This window comes from Coturnix japonica, chromosome 23, assembly GCF_054131305.1.
Source record: "Coturnix japonica strain WE chromosome 23, WE-NBRP24, whole genome shotgun sequence".
Classification (NCBI taxonomy): Eukaryota; Metazoa; Chordata; class Aves; order Galliformes; family Phasianidae; genus Coturnix; species Coturnix japonica.
In genome coordinates this window covers 8,160,442-8,182,513 of record NC_140685.1, presented here as the reverse complement: position 1 = coordinate 8,182,513, position 22,072 = coordinate 8,160,442, and the positions used below count along the sequence as shown (strand labels likewise).

The 22,072-nt window shown below is 43.2% G+C and overlaps 2 protein-coding genes and 1 long non-coding RNA gene across 15 annotated transcripts in view; 1 reads left to right on the top strand and 2 right to left on the bottom strand.

Annotated features, from left to right (window-relative positions):
• The window catches only part of ERN1 (endoplasmic reticulum to nucleus signaling 1), a 24,629-nt gene extending 5,317 nt beyond the window's left edge, over positions 1-19,312 (bottom strand). Inside the window, exons 1-14 of one of the 5 annotated variants that reach the window (XM_015879544.2) lie at positions 18,511-18,631; positions 12,440-12,551; positions 9,297-9,330; positions 8,239-8,311; positions 6,650-6,722; positions 5,480-5,602; positions 4,925-5,026; positions 3,927-4,188; positions 3,373-3,451; positions 2,451-2,613; positions 1,835-1,953; positions 1,500-1,691; positions 685-937; positions 102-192 (exon numbers count right to left, since the gene is read on the bottom strand). In XM_015879544.2, the coding sequence (XP_015735030.2) occupies positions 102-192; positions 685-937; positions 1,500-1,691; positions 1,835-1,953; positions 2,451-2,613; positions 3,373-3,451; positions 3,927-4,188; positions 4,925-5,026; positions 5,480-5,602; positions 6,650-6,722; positions 8,239-8,311; positions 9,297-9,330; positions 12,440-12,551; positions 18,511-18,579 (1,745 nt within the window). In that variant the 5' untranslated portion in view covers positions 18,580-18,631. Of the gene's footprint in view, positions 1-101; positions 193-684; positions 938-1,499; positions 1,692-1,834; positions 1,954-2,450; positions 2,614-3,372; positions 3,452-3,926; positions 4,189-4,924; positions 5,044-5,479; positions 5,603-6,649; positions 6,723-8,238; positions 8,312-9,296; positions 9,331-12,439; positions 12,552-18,510; positions 18,632-19,200 lie in introns of those variants that run through there. The other 4 variants (XM_085523039.1, XM_085523041.1, XM_085523042.1 and 1 more) reach the window with 4 other exon arrangements.
• On the top strand, positions 19,231-20,592 carry LOC146757340 (uncharacterized). Its single transcript, XR_014936863.1, has 2 exons — positions 19,231-19,877; positions 19,958-20,592. It is a non-coding gene; the product is annotated as an uncharacterized LOC146757340 (long non-coding RNA).
• TEX2 (testis expressed 2) overlaps positions 20,034-22,072 on the bottom strand; it is a 40,135-nt gene continuing 38,096 nt past the window's right edge. For all 9 annotated transcript variants that reach the window (XM_085523032.1, XM_085523035.1, XM_085523033.1 and 6 more), the window contains one exon: positions 20,034-22,072. In XM_085523032.1, the coding sequence (XP_085379158.1) occupies positions 21,950-22,072 (123 nt within the window). In that variant the 3' untranslated portion in view covers positions 20,034-21,949.

The window sequence follows — 22,072 nt, the reverse complement described above, 5'->3', positions numbered from 1 at the left end:
TCTAAAGTACTTCTGTTCATCTTAAGTGTTCGGTTTGTTTGCTCTTTAAAAGCCCCAATGGAATAAGAAATTAATTGGTCTGTTAAATACTGAATGCAAACCTGTAAACGATTGTTCCTTCAGCTCCATGCCCCAGTACGTCCTTTGGGTTAAATGAGATCTTGCCAACCATCACTCTGTTGGCATCGTCATCTGAACAAAAACAAGAAGCAGAAGGACTGCTTTAGGATGCATCAGACCAGCACTGTACAGCTCTGCATTCTGCTGGAGCAGAACATAAAGAATATTTCACTCGTGTTTAAATGCACAACACAGATAACAAAAAGAAATTAAGAGCTGCATTTTGGTGATGAGGCAGGTGGCAGACTGCACTGCAGAAGTCTTGACTCTGGTTCATACATAATTCTTATCAGATGAAATGGCTGCAGCTCACAAGAATACATCCTCATGCACAACCAAAATCCCTCCTGTGACAACATTTTTCTAAAGCAAGTATTTCTGCTCCAAGTCAGAGCATGGGACACCTGCCTGATGTTCTGCTGCGGGCAGACTAAATGAGGATGATGTTTTTTTCTGGCTGTTTTATATATAAAGTACCATCAGTAAGAATTTAATTGTGCTGCACCATCATACCAAGTTGGGAAATACAGACATTCACCACCAAGTGCACCAGGTTTACGTTACCTCCCTCGTCTTGCTCTGTGGAAAGGCAGCTCCCAACATCAGATGTGGAGATGCTGGAATATGCAGAATGGTTCGATGCTCTGGGCGACACGTTTGGAGTGCTGGTAGCAGAGCTGTCTGTCTGCCCACAGGAGGTGTCCAAGAAATCTTCTGGCGGTAGATCACTGGGAGCACGAAAGGGCAGCTTCTGTTGCTGCAAGAGCTGTATTTTCTCCTCCAGCTGATGCTGTCTTTGCTGTTGCTGATGTACACTCTGAAAGAAGATCTTGGTTCATAAGTGAAAGTGTGAAATTTCCTACTTAAAAGGAACACTTCAGCTATTAGAGCAGATACATCCAAAAGGTAGAGGAAAACCTTCTTATGCTGCCAGCTAAGTAGGCTAGAGAACTGAAGGGGCTTTTCCTCATGTTCTCATTTTCATTCTCAGCTTTCATAGCAAAGCTGAGCAATCACAACAGGTTGGTTAATACAGCAAACGCTGACTTTTAACACCTTTATCCTGCTGTGGTTTCAAGTCAGAAACCATGATGGTGGTTCAGGTGAGCAAATGGGAGTAAAGCCACTGATGTAAAGGTGATGTCTGTGAAAAAAAAGCGAACAGAATTTGTAGAATGAAAAAAAACTCTCCAGTGTCAATACTGTTCTATCAGATACACACATAGCCTTTGCAAGTCCAGCACACCTGGGAGTTAAAGTGAGAAGGGGGGGAAAAAGGAATTAGAGTATTTCCTAACTCCTGTATCTCTTCTTGGGGTTAGCTCTCAAACACTGATTCTCCCACAGCAGAAAATCCCATCAAGACAAGCCAGTATTACCATTGGATAGGCGATGATAAATGCTACCCAGCCCACAAGCAGGAAAGTGCTGAGAATGATCGTGGCCATGTCTTTCAATATAGAATCCACAGGAGCTTCTGGCCGAGCAACAGGCTGAGCAAGTTTCTCCTCAATATCCTTTGGAACAGCAGGAGGCACTTCTGTTGCAGAACCTTCAACTATGTCAATAACCTACAAGGCAAAGAAAGGTCTCTCAGTTCAGTGTCTTCATGGCTACCGGGACACTGATAGGCTTTTTTTTCTAAATCCCTCCACAGCTTCTATTTCTCTATGTTCTTTAATTATCAAGTAAGATGATTACCCTCATCACAAACCTTTTTAATAGTGACTTTATCAGAGTCCGCTGGAATCACATTTTCAGGCCTCTTAGGGAAATTACTTGGGAACTTCTCCAGGATCTTTGTAGGGGCAGATAATGGAGTTTCATGGTGCCCTTTAAATAAAACACACACATTCAAATTTTGAAGACCGTAGATGAAATATGAGATATAAAAGACTTGAGAGCATCAAAAACTTCTTTCCCCTCTGTTCTGCCCCTGCAGTCACAGGCACAGTGAATGCAGTCACTAAGAGGTCTCTTCTCAAGCACTGACTGAATTAGTTCAGGAGCTTCACTGTGACCATAACAGGAATACACATTGCAATGCCTCAGAGCTGCCTCTTTCCCAAGTTAGTTTTGCTTTGTGATTTGGCCTTGGAGCAAAGATCATGTTTGAGATTTAAAATGGTTCCAAGATTCACACTGCAGAAAAAAGAAGGAAGAATCGATTCTGCACTCAACTCCAACTTCTCTCCACACTCCTTTGGCTCATATTAACCAGTACAGAAGTTGAGAACAGCTGTAAGGTCTGGAGCAGGACAACCGCCGGCAGATGGCAGTGGAATCCTGCCCGAAAGGCAGACACGGGCCAAGAAAGGGACCTCACCTACCTATTAACAGCAAGTCGTTCCAATAGCTGAGTTTGTTCTTTCCTTTCAGTCTGCCTGAGAACTTTAAATCTGTACTGGGGGTGATAACACATTCGCCATTGTCTTCAATTGTGACTCCTTCTGTTTTCGGGCCCTCTAGTAAAGGTATGGCACTGCCACGGGGCTAGAGAGAGAGAAAATCACTATAATGAATAATGCAGTGAATCTCGAGAATGTTTCAGCAGGCAAACAAAAAATGGAGGGTCAGAATTGGTGGGAAAGCAAAAACTGGCTGCAAAGTCACCATAAGTAAACACTGCCCTCACGCCCTCCGCAAATGCTACAGCAGCCTTGGACATTAGACCTTCTGAGCTGCATGTTGCCTAGGAGATAAGATTGCTCTCTCTTTTTAGAAAAGCAAAACAGGAGCTTTATCTGCTGTTTGGACAGCCACAGCGTGAGCAGTTTTTATCAAGAGGGAGTAATTCTTTTAAAAATAAAACAAACAATTTTAACAGTAACCTTAATGCACCAACAATACTGCACAGCAGCCTCTGGTTCTCTCCAGCCCAACAATCCTGCTACACGACCTGATGAGTACAGTCACATCTCTGCAGCATTTGAAATGATTTTGGAAAGATGCCCATGTGTTCCAACACTCATCATCATTTCATTAAATATTCAATTTGCCACATGTTTACTAATTCCAATTTGCAATTGAAACACTAATTTCTGTAAACATGCAACCATCAATTTTTATTTTAATAAGGAGCCCTTTTCAATATTGGAAGAAACGTCATCAGTCCAGGTCCCCATCTTCCATTACAGGACAGGATGGTGTACAGGCAGAACCATTTTATGTAGGACTTAACTTCAACTTTGCTTATTTTTTAAATCCTCGAGCAATACTAATTCTGTACAGCTCTTGCAGCTCCCAACTTACCACAACTGTTACTCCTTCGTGCACCATTGATGGTGATGCATACAGACTCGTGGAGTATTTCCCTACATAAAGAGTTGGTCTGGAAAGAAAGCAGAATGTTAAAACAAACACACAAATGGATGTTTCACCATCTTAGCTAAAGCCTAATTCACAATCTATGCATCAATTTCCAGAATTGTCAATATTTACTTCTTGGAAACTCCAGATTCATAAACTGAAGTGCTGTGATCGACCCATTCCTTTTACTTATGAAAGCACAGTTATTTGTCATAACTATTCATTTCTTTTCTGTAATTTGTCACAACCACTCAAATCAATATTTGCCAAAGCACTACAAATCTCAATGAAAGGCTCCACATTAGAAATATTAATCTAACATAAAACATCTGATAAAAATAAGGAACACATCTTTCTAAGTAGATGATTTTTTTGGTGCATCTCTGCCTTTAGATAGCAGAAGGTCAAATATGAAATATAATCACTGCTGGAGAGCGAGGGCAGCTGTCAAAACCTGACTAATAGATAGTGAGAACAACAGGAATACTCATGCTCACGTTAATTTGCTCTTGGTCTCTGTTTCCTTTGGAAAAGGGTATTTCCACTTGGTAATGTGTCCGACCTCCCCAGACATGAATGTCAAGTATCGCAGAGTTTCTATCCCCACATTTGTGTGCATAACTTTCCGTAATCCTTCACGTTGCCAGATGTAAAAAGCTACCACAGGAGAAGCGTAATTCTGAATCCACAGCACGTCCCCAGACTCACTGTCTACAGTCACCACCAGTCCATCTCCATTAGACACAAAGTGGGACATTTCTACAATATACAAATGTATAGGAGATTATCTGGATTGCTGCTTACATGCAATTCTAGTAACACATATTAACAAGCCTCACGTATCTGTGGAGTTCACTGTATCTTACATTGGAAATGAAAAGCTGTTCAAGTTAAACTGATAAAAGCTTGGTTCAGTCAGACAGGAGGAAACCCACATCCAGCTCACCTCTTCAGCATGTATTACAGCAAGGATCCTACACCTCACCACTCTAAACCTACAGATCGGCTAACACACAGATCGTGTCTTCAGCATATACTGAAAGGGGAGCTTTCATGGGTGAGAAGTGACTGAGAAGCCTCTTCCTGAATGACTGAAAGCTCTGCCATCCTTCATTCTGTGTCAGAATTCAGAAGACAACCCTGCAGAGCTGCTCTGTCCTGTGAGAGCAAACAGGCAGTCCTTGCAGCCTCCATGTTGATTAGCCTCAATGTAAACTCAGCTGTGGAAGATAAAGTTGAAGGGTCCCACACTCTGAGCAAAAACAACAGACAGCTCCAGCGTTTGTGCACCACAATTAAGGTTTGCTTCCTCTCCTGACATTTTTCACTGCATTTTTAGAGTCATACCTACAAAGCCTTTATCCTCTAGATTGTGTTAGCCTGAAACTAACAGGCTTAAGATATTAAGCCAAAGGATAAAAACTGATAGATATCAATTGCAAAATTTAGTCAACTTATATCTAAAAAGGAAAAAAGACTGCAATTAAATTCTTACTATATTTTACGTCTTCATCAGGCAGAGTGGCTGCATAATCAAAATAGGTGGCATTCCATCTCAGCTCCTTCTTCTTGGTGTCGTACATTGTGATTGTGTACTCTGTTAAAAAATACAGCCTGTGAAGCAAAAAAGCCTATGCAGTATAGAAGCAATCATCACAAATATGAGACTGCTCAGAACAGCACACGCTGCTCACTGTGCTCTGCATTTCATTTTCCCCACGCTCCTGATAAAGAACCAGTCCACAGTGATTAAAGACAACACCCCATCCACTCCCACACTCATTTTCTGCAGCCTCAGAACCAGCCCACCTCACCAGCATCTTGTTTCTACAGAACAACTTCTGATGTACTTATTTTATATAAATGTTTCTAAATCGTACATTCTAAAATGTAACTTACAATGCACTGTAACTGATCTATGACACCTGGGAACATTTTCACCTCTGTATTTATGTGTTATTAAGGATCAAGTCTATATGACTCCTTTCTACTCACAACAAAAACAACAACAAAGAAAAATTCTAAGCTTCAGAAAGAAGCAGCAGCTGACCTGTTCTCCCAAGATACAGCAGCGATGTTGATGGACAAAGACTTTCTGCAAACGAAGAAGTCAAGGTTTGCTGTTTCTCCCCAGTCATGAGGTCAATCACATACCAAATATCCTGCTTTTTGCCTGAAATCATAATGTAAGTGTTACCATCCCATCAAAAAATTGCACTTCATTAAGTTTTTCATCCTTTTTTTTTAGGAGGCTTGAGAGCTCAGCACGAATGAGCATTTTTAATAAAACGGTGTCTTACAGTCAAGCTTAAGTTCATCATTTAGCACTGCTGGCCAATTCCAAATGCTGACATCAACAACTAAATCCAGCATTCAGAAAGGTACGTACAGCTGGCTAATTCCTAAGAGAATTCTTAGTGCAAAAAAACCTTCTGAGCTGGCAGAGTAGACTGAGGTGCTACGGCAGAAGGACAGTAGATGAAAGAAGCAATGAGAGACCACACATTCCAAACTGATCAAGGACTGTAATCCTATTAAGACTATACAAGAGCTGCAATCACGAGCAGTTCTTCAACTTTAACATAGATGTGCCTAGCTTAGAAGCTCAGATGGACATTTGTCACGGAGCAACATAAAGTGGAGAGCCAGAAGTAGGCACTGGATCTTTAGATTAAAAAACAGTACTAAGTTCATCCTGATCTTTCACACATCTACCGCTGTCATAAACAAACTGCCCTTCCTTCTCCCTTCCTCATCCTAAATAAACCTGCAATTAGAATCACAGGCCAAGTGAGACACAAAACTGTTATTATATAAAGTGACCCAACTGTATCTCAGATAATGGAATGTGTCCAACCCTGTTGCAATAAGATTTCTAATGCAATCACTGTACTAAAAACAGCCAATGACATTTGTAAACATAAGATTTCAAGCAGAAATCACTTTTTGTTGTGAGAGCACCTAAAACACTAATTAAAACAAAGGAAAAAACCCAACCCCACAGGCTGCTCACAACAGCTGTTCTCTCCCTTAGGAAAAGTTGTTTCTTTTCTCAATTTTCAGCAATTCAATTTACATTAAACCCATTTACTGTCATCAGAAACATTTGTGAAAAACTACAATTAAAGCCCAGAGTAAAACATTTCCATGTGCTCTGCCTGAGACCTCGTGGTTGCTGAATATGTTTCAATTTTAAAAGAAAGCTTTAATTTGGGCTCACCCATGTAAAGGATCCCATCTGAACTGCGGCACGGAGAAGCCTGCACCAACTCTGGGATGGTGAATGGAAGTTTCTGGGGACAAGAAAAACAACAATAAAACTTGTTGCTGTGTTAAGTTTTTGCTCTCGTTCATAGAAAAAAGCAGACAGAAAACTCTGGAAATCTCAAATGAGAGGTTTTAATTATTTGCTTGTGTTATTGCAGTGCCTGATATCCCAAAAGTTCAGGTCGAGGCCCTCCTCTGAAAACTCAGAACAGCCGGAGGCCTGGCTCATCCATCTCACAGAAAGAGAAATGCATGTGGGAAAGACTACCTGCAGCAGAGGGATCTGGAGGCAAAGACTGTTTTTAAGGCCTAGCATCAATGCTCAGCAGCTGTCAAGCTTTCAGCACATCATGCTTAACTGCCTCACCTGTAAGGGGTATAAGATATTTCTCTTACACTAACAATTATAAAGGCCAGATAACTTCATACAGGTGAAACTGGTGTCAGGGTGAAGCAGTAATCTCTGACTACAGCATTCCTGACATACTGCCAAAGCTGCTCTGCAGTTAGAAGATGGGTGAAGATTCTTATTAAGTGTTAACAGTTTTATAAGGATGAGGGTACAAGAGTAATGGTCAAGCTACACTAATAACAAAGATCAGTCTTTTTTTTACATGTGAAACTTACACTGCTTATAATAGTGATTCCAAACAGAAACTTGATCGGTTCAAGGAGGGAGATCAACAGAATAAAGGAAACTTTGTTAAAATGCTTCCTGGATTCACCCAGGAAAAGAATCCGGGCTCATTCTGCAAGTTATGATTTGGCTGTACTATGGGGAGTAAATACTAAAGTATTTAAGAATATTAAAATTCTTAAAGGTAATTGTAGAAGCTGCCAGAAAAAAATCTGGGAAGCCAAACACTTTATGATTTCATCACGAGGTTTAAAAATAAAAGCCCAAGGTTTGCTAACATCTGTGGTTACACAGATCGGTGAGTGTTCCGAAAGGGTCAGCATTTTGTCTGCTTACTAAAACTGAAACATCTTCTACAGGTGTCAGCATAGAGCATACGCTGATCCTATCTGCTGGATGGTTCTAGAAAACTAAGTAGTGTGGTGGAGGAGATATACCTAATTTGTATTACTGAGGGTACCCCTTTCCCATCTGGCTGTACAGAGATGGTTTGTTATTTGGATTATACCACAGAGATGTAACTTGTCATCATCACTATTTTAGCAAGTTTCAGAAAAACAGAGTGGAAAAAATAAATACGTCTGCTGTTGGTATTTTCAAGTGACAGCAATTTCCTGATGGTCACAAGGAAGGGGGGAACATTCCATTCCTAGAAAGTATGTTATTGCTCTGCAAAAGCAATAGCAGAAGAACATAAGAGTATTACCAGTCTAAAAACTTGCACATATGGCAGATGTTTGGTTTTGCTGTGATCAAGGTTTTCCAAAAAATGGGTACAATTCCACTGAACAAAACAAAAGCAGCACTGCTGAGACAGCAGAAAGTTCCCTCAGAGGCTGATCCTTTGTGTGAGTCTGACTGGGACACTCATCTGAAAGCTGAGAGAATCTCCAAAGGACACTTACAGTCAGGCCTTCGTTGTTCTTGCCACCAAGTGTATACAAACTGCCATCGTTTGGGTCTGGAAGAAACGCTGGCCTAGGATTTAAGCAGCAATTATAAGTGATTAAAAAAAGAAATCCTGTGCTTCTCAGAGAACAGAAAAGCAACTACGGTCAGTACCAGCTTTCCAGAGAAGTTCATCTAACTCCTTCTAACGCTGCACGTTTTCACTTCCTATTACCTATTTTTGGAAGTTTCATTTATTAACTGTGCAAATGAAACAAACAGAAACAGGTCTCAGGTTACCAGTGCACTGGAAAATTCAAAGACCCAGATGTGGCAGGCAACCACTTGGCTGAAAGCTTTTAAACAAGACTGATGTGCTTCTGACTGTCACAGAATTTAAAAAGAAACAAAATCAAAATCAAACAAAACTGGGGAGCAGAATGTAGATAAGGAACAGCTGCCAGAACTCAGTAATTTAAGAGGGAAGTGAAAGCCCTCACCCAAATAGCAAAAACAACAAAAAAAACCCAACAACCCCAAAAGAGCCAAACTCAAAAACAAAACCACACACACATAAAAAGGATTTTACCACACACTACAAATTAAAGCCTCAAATTTTCTAGAACACATGGCTGTGCTGGAGGAATGAGTGAAACAGCAGCGTGAGGGTTTCATCTGAAGATTCTGGTGGCAGCTGTGGTTTGGGTTTCCAACGCTTTAGTATTTTTAGTCTTTTACTGGGAGAGAATAAGTGCAAAACCCAGAGATAGCTCACTGTCCATCAGCTTCAAAGCTGCTCAATTAAGATTCTGGCAGTGATCACACGTAATTGCTAAACCTGATCAAAGACCTGAGGGAGAACAACCTGCAGACAGGAGGTTTCATCTTAGTGTTATGAGAACTGTAGGTTGCTAATTACATTCTTTCAGTATCAGCTCTTAAAACAACTTCAAGTTCACACGCACGAGGCACGACACCTTCCAAGAATACACACGATTTTGTTTCAAAATAAACCCAATCTCAACACGCCAGTGAAAAGCAAACAAGCAGTAAATGAAAGAAAAGAAACACTTACTCTTCCACATGTATTGGCACCTGCAGTACAGGATCTGCATAAACAGAAGAAAGAAAAGTTGTAACACTGGCTGTTTGGTTCCTTCAACTCTGCTCCTTTCTGAATGGCTGATGCACTGAGTTTGCAAGGTGCCACCCCAGCAGCCTCAGTGAGCCCTGCCTGACTGTAACCACATTTGTAAAATGGGAAAGTGAACAGCATCTAAGAAGTGCTCACAGCTTCTGAAGTTCTGTGCTGCTTCTACCCATGCTACTCCCCAGCTACTATGGAAGGAAACTTAGATGAGACAACAGTTCTCTACAGTACCTTGAGTTTTCCTATTTCACTCTTAAACAGCTCAATCCCCTGCTTCCAGAAAGAAACAGCACCATGCATCGACAGAAAACGGCACCTGCCTCAGTTAGGGTAAGATTTAATGCCATTGCTATGGATGCTGCTAAAGGTAAAAAGCCAAATAACTTTTGCAAGTCTCTCCATGAACTGATGACAGAAAATGTCTCTCACTTGGAAAAACAAGCCACTGTCTGTGGTGAAGATGACAACAGTCATCACCAACTGTGCCCCAGAACTCGGTCCTATCTGCAAGCATCTCCTCCAGCGATCACTCATGATAACAAAGCTGCACAACTTGTTTCTGAGGTGATAACTGACTACACATGCATTTTGCATGTACAGCCATATATACCATTTTTGAAACACAAAACAAAGCACCTTCATCTTTTTTCCATATTTTGCCAATGTGATACAACAAAATCTGCCCCTCAACCAAGTCAAGAACAAATCTTTTTTAATGCACAAGACAGAGCTGTACATTTCATCGCTGTAACGTGCCTCTGGACAGAACATGCAAAACCACTAATTGAAAAAGGAGAAGTGGAAGATTCTGAAAGAGCAAGTGTGTAAACTCCTGCCCCATTGGAATGAGCTGGAGGAAACCATTTCCTGCCCGGAGGCCCTTCCATAGCATTTGGGCTAACGGGCCAATTTAAAATCTTGTTATCTCTGCTTGCTGTTGCAATTACAGAAAATGAGGTTAGGGACAGTAACCCACCAGCCCCTGAAACGTGATGGAAAGAAAACTGTTCTTCATTTTGACAGTCACTATTAGTCAGCAGTCACACACAAGGTATTTCTTCTCAGCTGGGAATAACCACTTCTAATGGACGGGACCTTCACATCTCAGAGCAGTCCTTTAAAATTCACTTGTGCATTATGGGGAGCACAAGGATTCAAGCTGCCCTTCTTGGCAGCACTACACAAAGGCAGGAAACCCAAACATATTATTGTGCTGATAAGCAGTGGTTCATTTGCTCTGCATACCTAAGATAAATTCCAGCCTTACATTAAAACAAACCATACATGGCAAGATCATCATGTTTGTTTAAGCACTGTCTGATAAAGAGCACCACCTTGGTTTTTCTCCCAAACAAAACAGAATGCATTGAATTGCCCTTTGTTAAATGCCACTGCTAAGTGTGCTGATAAAACCTCTTCCTGACAAATGCCTCCACAGCACTGCAGTGACCTCCAGAACTCTGACACGTGAACTGCTCAGCACGTGGCTCACTGACGGCCCAGGTACAGCAGCACCTGCAAGAACACGGCCTGCAGTGCACGCCATTTCCCATCTGTTAATTCCATACAATATATGGACACCAGCTCCTACTGCTGACAGAGAGAGTACACAAAGGCTGTGTATTAATACTGTGTGTATGCATTAATACTGAATTCTGCACTATTACATTTCTCCAGGGACTTAACACCACAAGATGGTACAGACTGTGATGAAGCAGCCGAACACACCGTGTGCTGGCAGCATGTTGAACTTAACGCAGTGACAGAGAGAAGAGGCAGTCCCATAAAACCAGATTATCCAGTCTGGCCATTCTACCCTATGAACAATAGTCTTGCAACACTTTTTTTAGTCCGTTGAGCAACACGCTCTGATGGAGCCCTCCTCATTACAAAGTGCCTTTTTTTGTTCCTCAAAAAATCTCCTGCCACTTCCTAAGTCTGTGTGCCAAGAAAAAAAATACTGGTTACAACACCCTTCTGGTTCAGGACAATGCACTGTATATCCAAGCCAGAAGTGAGAGCCAGCTACAGCTTCTGTTAAAACCACAATAACCTTTAGAGCAGCAATAAAGGAAGAGGAAAGGTCTAACTTTTAAAGGGGAGACAGAAGGGAGAAAAGAACCACATTCAGCAACAAAGACCCTTCAAGAAAGCATCTTCTTACCCCTTTTTACCTCAAGAATGGCTACAAAACCACTCTTTGATCATTAGTGAAGTTAACTTTTCGTCTAGCCACTCTGTACCCAAATATGAATGGTTTCAGAACTAAGGATAATCGGTTTGTATTGCATATATCAGATACACACGATTCATTTCACACCATTTCAGCTCACCTACTGAACTGACACGAGGTTTCATCAGGTCAGAACTATGCAATCACTGAGTCCTTTCCACCTGATTTGCTTCCTCATTTATTTCAAGGCAAAAGTTCTGCTATCATTTCTACTAAATGTAATCAGATTCCCTCTAAAAGAAGTTTCTATTAAAGAGTGAATTTGTCACAGAGACAAAAAGAGCTCTCTACAAAATAACTGAAATCACAAAATCACCTCCAGTCACTGAGCAATGTTCAACTCCTGCACCCAGTGCGATCCTTTGATGTAAAAACCTGTGCTGTTCCTAGACAGAAAGACCTGAGGTGTGTGCCCCATCCACTGCATGCTGGATATTCCAAGGATAAAATCAAGCTTCCTCTGCCAACAGTTCCACCAGATGATACTCCCACTCCACATTTGCTCTCCTCTATGCATTCTTACATGGCACTCACTCTCATATAACGTGATACCTACTTAGTTATAGCACTACAGCTAAAATATTCTGGGGAAAAAAAACAACAACAAAACCACACACAAAAACATGCCCCACAAATCTGCAAAAAGATCTGCAAGTGAAAATATGAAGCTCAATATGACTCCAGAAACACCGGCCTCATTTAGAGTCTGGAGAACGAACAACAGCAAAAAAAGGGAAAGAAAAAACAAACAAACAAAATGTATTTACCAGGCTCCACAACACTCTGGGTTATCGATTGCTAGTATTGAAAACAGAGCACCAGGACATCTCCTCACCTTCTTTTAAAGTCCACTTGATCGCTCCCGTCCGCTTGCTGACAGCATGCAAACTTCCATCAAGAGTTGAAACAAACAAGAGTGTTTCAGGCACAGTTACTGAGCTGGTGTTCTAGAAAAGAAAAACCCACACACTGAATGTCACTGCTTACACTACAGTGTTTTACTATGGCCTTTGTCAGACCGTAAATTGAGTAGAACATCATCTTTACTTTTCATCACACAGGTTGGACAATCCTGAGCTTCTGAATTCAGTGATTTATGGCTTTTGTGAACACCTCAGCACTGCTAACTGCACTCAGCTCCCCCAGACAAACAGGCAGTGAGTAACCAAACCCCAGCTGCATCTCCACATTGAATTCTCTATCAAAGTCTTCTCGTACTAAGCTATAGAGAAAGCAGAGACAGGGCCAAATTAGGAAACAATCTGATGCAACGCCTACATAAGAAGAGACCTAGGGTAAGGAACTCCACAGCAGGGCAGAGAACGTAAGTGTTAAAGTCACAACCATACTACTACAAAGCTAACAACATTCTTTTGCCAAGATTTAGTGCACAGAAGAGAAATGTGTCCTGGGTAAAAGGAGGACAGGTAACAACGAGATTGCTCTGCAGGGTGGTGGTGGCTGAGCTTCAAGCTGGAGATGTATGCACCAGCTCTGAGCAGGGACTAAGCACTTCGGATTGAAGCAGCATAAAGGCCAGAGGACATTCAAACTGCAAGGGCTCTTCAATGTGTTACTGTACCTCAGGTCTCCAATTAATGCATTTCTGCCCCAAATAGCATTGCTTAAGCAAATCCACATCTACGGGCCCTAGAAAGTAATTCATGCTAGAGGACTCAAGCCTTAACTTGGTGTTCTGATCACTTTGCCACTGGGGAAATGCCACTCTGCTCTTCACACTGAGGCACAGCGCTGCTAGGTGCCTGCTGTTATTTATACAACACAAGCAGCTTTTGAGCCTGGATACTGCAAGCAATTTGATTAAAAGGACATCACCCAGACATTGAGGACTCAGAACTACGAAGCCGTTGCAGGATCAGTGATTACAACTATAAGGTGTTCCAGTACACAGAGCAGGAAAAAACACATTAATCTCATGTTTACTTTTCCTGCCTAAAGATGATCTTACACACCCTAAGGCCAACCCATCCCCATTTACTGAGTCTCAGGTTATTGCTCATATAAGCAGTAATTTGTGCACTGCATCTGCACTGCTCATCTGAGTGCCACCTGCCACCATTAGGAAGTTTCAGTGTTAAATATAACTCTTAACTCACCATAGCTCATGAAACGAAAGTGTGTGTATTTTACATAACCAGCAATGCCTCAAATGACTTACATTCTTAAAAATAATTACCAGTCATGCTACAATTATTGCTAAGTTAATGCAAATGTTCTTAGTCCTGGGTATAGGAGTAACAGCCTCTTTGGAAAACTGTAGCTGAAGCATCAGACTGAGGCAGAGCACAGAACTAAAAGAATCGGGGACACCTACAAACATTACACACAATTCCTCCCAGCCACAACAACTGTAAAACACACAGAGCAGAAAGAAAGACGGAATAAATGCTGAATGCCTTCCTAGAAACGCTGACATTCATTCCTAATCATTCTGCTTTCAAGCTATTAATGAAGAGCAACATTTCCAACATGTGTTGATACCAGCATCACGATGGAAAGCAGAAGGAATGGACTGTGTTCAAAATTGATTTGAACTCAGTCTTTGTGCAGCAATATTCTGTACTTATGCATTAATTTGCAGCTCAAGATCGCAATATATTTCACAAAAAACAACCCCCAACAATCCTAGTTATCAGTGACTGACCACAGACGAGGAATTCCTTTATCCCAACCCCAAGAATGTTGAAAAGCCAGCTTACTTTTACACTAACACACAGTTTAGATAAGATGTAACGTTTAATTTATTCCGTTGACCAAGAGGCCAAAAGTAATAAATGGAACAACCACCACAGTTGTGCAAAGCTGCCTGCTTACAAAATGGGAACTGAATGTGAACCAAAGCCACTGAATGAATATTCCAGCTCTGCTTTAACGACTTGCACAAATTGGCCCATCAGGTTAATTGCAGCTAATTAACCATCATCCACAGCAGCCAGATGTTGTCCAACACCAGACAGAAGGCAGAAGTTTAAAATGCTCCCTACGTATCTGCATGAGTACAAGCAAGAAATCACAATGAAATGCATAATTTGGGAGAAAAAATGCAGTTTTTTACTCAGGCCACTGACAAAGCACAGCGCACCTTCCTCAGTCCAAACAAATGCCCATTTTCACTGCAGACGTACTTGCACAAGTCTCTTTATCTTACAGAATTAGTTGATTCTCCTCAGCATTTTCACTTCCTTTCTTCTGTTGAGAACTGAAGCACTCGCTAAGTTTAACTTTGACAAATGTTCTAAAGCACTGCCTGCAAGGAATCTCTAAGTGCCTAAAGCATGGGACTGACAAGGGTATTTATCTATAGACACCAGCTGACTACACTAAGAATCTCTCCAAACTTAACACATCTTCAGATAGAATGGTGGTTTAGAAATCAAAGTAACAAAATGACTCCAAACAAGTCAGAATGACCCAAGAGTGAAAGGAAGGACAGCGAAAGCTGCAGAACAAGTTTGGCTGTGTTTGTAGGCCTGTGGTACAGCTCAGTGTCAGAGATGGTATCTGAACTCACCGCAGCACTTCACATGTTTGTAAGGCTTTGCACAGCAGTGCCCTAATTTGTTTTATCGTGCGAGAAGAAAACAGATCCCCACAGGAGTCATTTCTTCCATTAATTTATCTTCTCTAAAGCAGTCCTTCTGAAATGCAGGTCACTGAGTTTGCACAAACCCTCCTCAAGTGCGTGGGTAGGAGCAGACAGAACAGCAAGCTGCTGGGCTCCTGGAGGGGATCACTCTGTAACCCAGAAACACATCTGCTCTGGGGTGACACCACAGGAGGTTGGTTCTCATGTACAAACACAGCGCAGGAAAGCATTCTGTACGGACAGTGGATGTGTGATGCTCTATTTCTACCTCCAAGAACTGCCACTGATTTCACAGAAACAGTTCAGTGCTTGCCAGTAAACAAAGCAGGGTGTTAGCAGATAACATTGTTCCTTCCCCGAATCTTACAGGGAGTACATACACACCAGGAGTAATTTGTCTGCTCTGATGGAAGATTAAGGATGAATTACTTGCTACCTTTCATTTCAGTTCTCCTAACCTCCTCATTAATGCCTGGTTAACCAAACAAAAGAGCTGACAAGATGCATGTTCTCTCAAGGAAAAAAAAAGTCTACATTTCCCAATATATAATTAAAGATATATCAGTCTCTGCATTTGCATTTTACTAAAAAAAACTACTAAGAAACAGTCGAGTTCCAGATCAGAACAGATGCTACTGGATGCACAGCAGACAAACCAGCACGGAGGCACAGCAAATCCCTTTTAAAGCTCAGCACAGCACACGCAATGGCCATATTCATCACAGACAGCACAAGATCCATTGGCCCTGGACAGGTGCCTTGTGACAGCACTGCCAGCCTACAGGCTGCAGGCCACCAGGCATAACAAATCATGCCAGGGTAAAACCATTCCATATAGCAAACGGTCGGGGAAGTTTTTCAGTAGAAGTAATAGTTAATGTATGAAAAAAGTTGCCAAAAAAGAAACTACGAGAATAAATGGAAAACTATGGGATGTCCTTCCCAACTATCCTCTGACTGGATGGAACCATGAGCAGTGCCCTGCGCTGTAAGCTCCCAGCTCAGACCAGGACCACTCTGTGAAAGCAAAGCTTAGTTCAGTCTCACAAGATGCTACCAATCAGAATACGTAGAACAGAGTTAGAAATATATGAATCTCTGTTACTTCAAGGCAGAGCTGGCCACTGTGGTTCTAAGTGTGCAAGGTGAGCTCGTATTCCTCAACAACCTGCCAAGCAGCCCCAGCATACGAGTGGTTTTATTGAGCAACCATGGAGACCTGCAATTCAGAACATATTAATGTTAGTTATATTAGAATATGTCCTCAATAAAATCTTCTGCAGTCTTGCATGGATTTTCACGCCTTTCAGCTAACTGACCAAACAGCTCCTGTTGAGATAAGGAATAAACGAGAAGAAATGGCACCTGGGCAAGGCTGGGGCTTTTCCCATGCTGAGTCTGTCACTTGAATAACAAGGGGTGAGATTTCACATCATATGGAAAAGACAGGAGAAAAAGCCCTTTGAGGAACACGGAAGTTAAAAGAAAGTACTATTAAAGCCTGGATATAAAGTACATTTATCAAGGAAAATACGCAGCAGAAAACCATCATCTGTAGCCTTGAAAGGAACTCACAGACAGCACGAGCAGCACAAATCTTAAGGCAATCTCACACTTTTCATGCTCCCTCAATACCATGAATTGTATGTCAGTCTTGTTAATGGGCTTTGATCACTCATGTGACATGAGCAGATCTTCACAGTGAAATGTGAACTGTGAGAAACTGAGACTAGAAGCAAAGAAACAAAAACACACAAAGAGGGACTGAAGGCAGAAATGCATTTCATCGTGGGATGAAGGCAAGGAGTTGTGCTGGCAGCGGGAGAACAGAAAGGAAAGGAAACAGAAATGGAGAATCCCAGCTCAGATACCAGAATAGGGGACACTGAGAGGAGGGAAAGCAGAGAACAGGAGCGGGGAGCTCCACAAATAAAAGCTGTACAGAGCTGAAATTTAATCTGCTGATTCGTAGATGAGTTTTAGTTTTAAACTACTTTTTAGTGCTCCTATTGAGTACTACTGTAAAACTGTGGATTGCACAGCAGTGTTTCCCTCGCAAAATACTGCAATCTAGAACTCATAGCATTAGCATTCTCCACTAACAATTTTCATGTCGTTTTTGTTGACACTTTTTTTTCCAGTTTCTAGTTCAGGTGACAACGTTGTTACAAAGCTCCATTATCCACGTGTGTTTACCTTTAAAGAATGGGAGCGGAGCTACTATATCTTAGATGGAAAACAAAGCCTGCAGCTTTGCTTAACCAGAACTGTAACCCCATGCATTACACCTGTATTTTCAAGTAACAATAAGGAACACAGTGGAAGGTACATGGTGTAAAACTCTGCTGCACTCAGATACAATGGAAGCAGAAAATGCCAGCTGGCCTTTCATACTGTTACCCAGTCCTAAGAACTTACAAAGGAAACTCTCAGAGCAGAACTTTGGGATACCATCTGATTTTATACACAACAGACAACATCCCATTTGACGGTACACTACTTAATATCATCACCTCCACTAAGCGATCTGCTCAGTGTTCCATTTGCTTTGGATTGGTTTCGCTATGGCTCCGTCCCTTTCTGCTCCATGCGATACCTTCTAACTAAACTGGCTATTTCTTAAATCGTTCAGCATTGCAGCAACTTGCACGCTTTGTCTTTCACCTCTGAATTCTCAGCTGCAGCCTCCGTTGGACACCAACCAACCATCTGCAGATTTAGCACACGTCGCTACCTTTGTTCTGGAAGGAGAACGATCAAAGTGTCCTATCGTGGGATTGGGTCACATTCCCCAGGCGTTTGCATTTTCATACGAGCACAGGTGGGCTCTGCTCATAAAACAAACGAGGCCCTCCAGCTGCGCGGTTACAGCCCGATCAATCAGAGCAACAAAGCTCTGCACACCAGAGCACTGCCAGCCTACAGTTCCACTATCCACCTACAGAGCTTCAGTATCCAAAGTTTGCTCACCCTGCCGTCACCGGTAACTTTAAAGAAAATTAATCGCATTTGGATATTTCGACGGATTTTACACGCTACGCGGGCACGAAGCGCTGAAGCCCACGACGGGCGGCACAGGGCACTGAGCGCAGCTCGTCCCGAACGCGGCCGAGCCCCGACCCGCCCCAGTCCCGTCCAACGTTCCGCACAGCCCGGCAGGTCACCGCACCTCCCTCCCCGGAGAGGGCCCGGTCCGCCCGAACGAGGCCTCTCCCGGCCCCCCCCGGCCATCCCCGCAGCGGGACGAACCGCGCCCGCCTCCCAAACCCATTGTCAGCCCCAGCCGGTGCCGCACTTACCCCGGGGCTCGTAGCGAGCAGCAGCAGCGCTGCGCCCATAGCGAGCAGCAGGCGGCGGAACGGCTCCATGGCTCACACCCACAGCTCCGCGCTGCTGCCGCCCGCAAAGGGTCCGGCGAGCACCGCGCGGCGGGGCGGGGCCGCACGATTCGGAACCACGACGTCAGCACCGGGCGGTGCCGGCCGGACACGGACGGACGGACGGACGGACACAGACACAGCTGGGCCCGGCCGGACACACACAGCTGGGGCCGGCCGTACATACACAGCTGGGGCCGGACACACACAGCTGGGGCCGGGGGTGCAGCGCCGTGGGATCAGTGGGAGCAGATGGAGCTGCAGCTATCGGGCTCCGGCTGTGACAGCCGGGTCAATACAACCCCGTCCCATCCCGCAGCGCTGCCCGAGCTGCTCACGGAGCCGCAAATCGCTCCGAGCCCGAAGCGCCGCGTTACGGGACGGGGCTGGTTTGATCCCGCCGCGCACACAGCGCCGCCCGCGGGTCCGAGCGGGGCCTGCAGCGATAAGCGGGGCCTGCAGCGATAAGCGCTGCCGCTCAGCTGGAGCCAAGCGCTCTAACAGCACAACCCCGAGCCGTTCCATCCCATCGCAGCGCTCTGCTCCCCCGCCCGCCCCCACGCGGCTCACACCGCACATCACATCACATCACCCCGGCTCACACCGCGTTACCTCCCGCAGCTCCTCCCTCCTCCGCCGCCATGTGGCGCAGCGCGACCATCACCTCAGCGCCAACGGCTCCGCACGTGACCACGGGTTTGAATCTCATTGGGCGCTCACCCCCCTCAGCGCGTGCCCTGAGCTCTAAATCCTATTGGTCGAGAAGAGCAAGGGCGGGGTGTGACGCGATGGGAGCTATATAAGGAGGCGCGAGGAGGCGGCGCGGCCTTTCCGGCGCTGTGGTGGCTGATGGCGGCGGGCGGTGTTGAGTTCTAACGCGGATGAAGTAACCCGGTGTCCCCCAGGCTGCCGTTCCATAGGAGCTATGGGCTGCTATGGGGAGAGGGAGGAGGGACCAGGGGACCCAGGCCTGGACCAGCGCGATGCCCTGCGGGCAGTAAGGCTGGAGCCATGGATGATGTGGAAGGCTACAGGGTGATGCTGAAGGTGACACACCACCATTACTATATTACAGCATGTAATTACTACAGCAGGTACCACGTACCCCTGCTGTTCTGTGACTCTGGTCATCATCATGGCAGGGTTTTCTGCAGCACAACATTGGCAAGGTCCAGGCTTAGTGCAAATGCTGACAACAGGGACAAAGGTGGGAAGAAGACAGTGCTGCTGTGCTGAGCTGCTCTACGAGCTTTTGTTTTATCCTCTTGTAAAGTCAGGACAGGCTCAGGGTGAGTGGACCCTCAGATCATATGCTGTGTTATCCTACTGGGATACCCAGCTTAGGTGTATACAAAACATCTCATTGCAGTGAATTGCCTTCCAATGGCCTTTGGAGCAGCCTGCAGCAGGAGGTGGCAAGCAGCAGCGTGGGGAAATTAACCGAATAAATGACGAGATAAATTTATTTAATAAAACAAAGCAAGCAGACTGTAGATACCCACAGTTTATGAAGTGCAATATGACAATCTCGTATAATAATCTAAATCTGTTTACACATTAGTGCATCTAGTCCTTTTTGACTTTAATTATTGCACATAAAAATTAAATCATATAAAAGACCTGCGTACAAGACATGCAGACTTCATGAGAGGCAGATAGTGCCTACGTAATCAGAGCAGAACCCAGAATATACACAGCCTGGAATGGTCGAGGAGGAGTTCAGGTAACAAATATAACCTACTAATATTTCAATTAAAGGTAACCAAAATAGGTGTTCAAATATAGAATTAATTTTAAATATATTAAATGCTAGTTTTTCTTTTATGTTTCAGGCAAGGTGCTGTTTAAAAAACCTTCAATATAATAGCTTCATTTAAAGATGGTAAATCATCGAGTTACACATGGAAATTTCGATTTACATCAAACGTGACAACACAAAGTACAAAAAAGTTCTTTTAAAAATTACTTCTAATAAAAAAAAAAGCAAAAAAAAAAAAAAGCAAATCATGTTATAAAAGGGGAGCTGGGACTCACCCTCTGTAAACTAAAACATTTTCTGACATCCATCAACTGTTGGCAACAATGAGTATCAGAAAAACATTGTGTGTGTTAAGTAGTGGATATGTAGTGTTCAAATACCGAATTTACTGCATACGTTTACTCTTGAGTCATCATACTAGATAGAAACACGAGGCAGTTTCCCATACCCCCATTTAGTTTTGGCCATTAAGTAGCAGAAACAGTCTTTTATATCACGATCAGCTTGAATTCCTATTTCAGAGTCCAAAAGAACAATCAATGCACAGGGGTCAAATCTTTCCATTACAGCTGTTTCCCAAACATCAAGAGGCTGATATCTGCATTTACACAGCTGTAATGTGAGAATTTGGTCCCATGCTTTGCATGTAAACACAGTGCAATGGAAAAGAGTCACAGCAACAAATTCTCCTATAAGAAAAAACTGTTTCATCATAGCAGGAGGCTCCTATACACAGTAGGGTAACTAAGTACTTCTGGTAATGTGCAGTATTAAACATTTCACGTGTGTGCTCATGTCTTTATAAACATTCAGAATTAATCATGAATCAAGGTGATTGTACCTCACTATAAGGCTGCTTGCTATAGTTTGGTCTCATGGCTTTACCAACTTTTTTCTCCTCATTTACAAAAATATGACAGTCCCACCCTCACTGATAACTGTGTTTTATGGCTAGTTGCTTCCCAAAAAAAAGCACAAGTCCTATATGAAAAAAGTAACATGTACATACCACACTGAATCACAATATTACCTATACATCCAATTTACATTCTTTTATCCTGAAAGCATTTCATATTTTGATTGCTTGACACAAGCTATCGACTGCAGAAGTGAAGGAACATAAAACAGTTCATTCTACACCTCCAACTGCCTGAGAAAGAAAAATATTCTTCCAGTTTTTATAAATTCATTCCTTATTTAGGATTTTTTTTTCCATTTGGCACGCAGTCTCTTTGCTGCCAAACACCCTCTCAGTGCGTTAACGCACACCAACATAGCGTGAAAACAAGCTGTGTCAACAAGCTCCTTGATCTATTCTAGTTAGGTTCTCCCTCCCTCCCTCCCCTGAAGAACAGGTCATCTCAGTCTCCAAGTTAAAATCCTGATGGTAGCCAGTACAAAAACAAATCAGTTGCTTAATGGAATGAAACCATGTCGCTGAACTACACAGGAACAATAACCAGGCAAGTGAGCACAAAGGTTATGGTTATAGGCAGACCTTGGGGAGGGGGACAGTGGCACAAATTGATGATGAGAACTACAGCACAGTTTATAAAACCATGAGAATAACCTTTATAATACTGTAAACTGCAAGTCTTCACGTCATGGCTGATCGGGGGCCTCCGTGACCAGATCTTTAGGTGAGTATGTAGAGGAGCGGGGATCCATGGCTGAGTGCATTAAAGGAATATAAACATCATCCATGTTTGGCATGACAAAGATTTT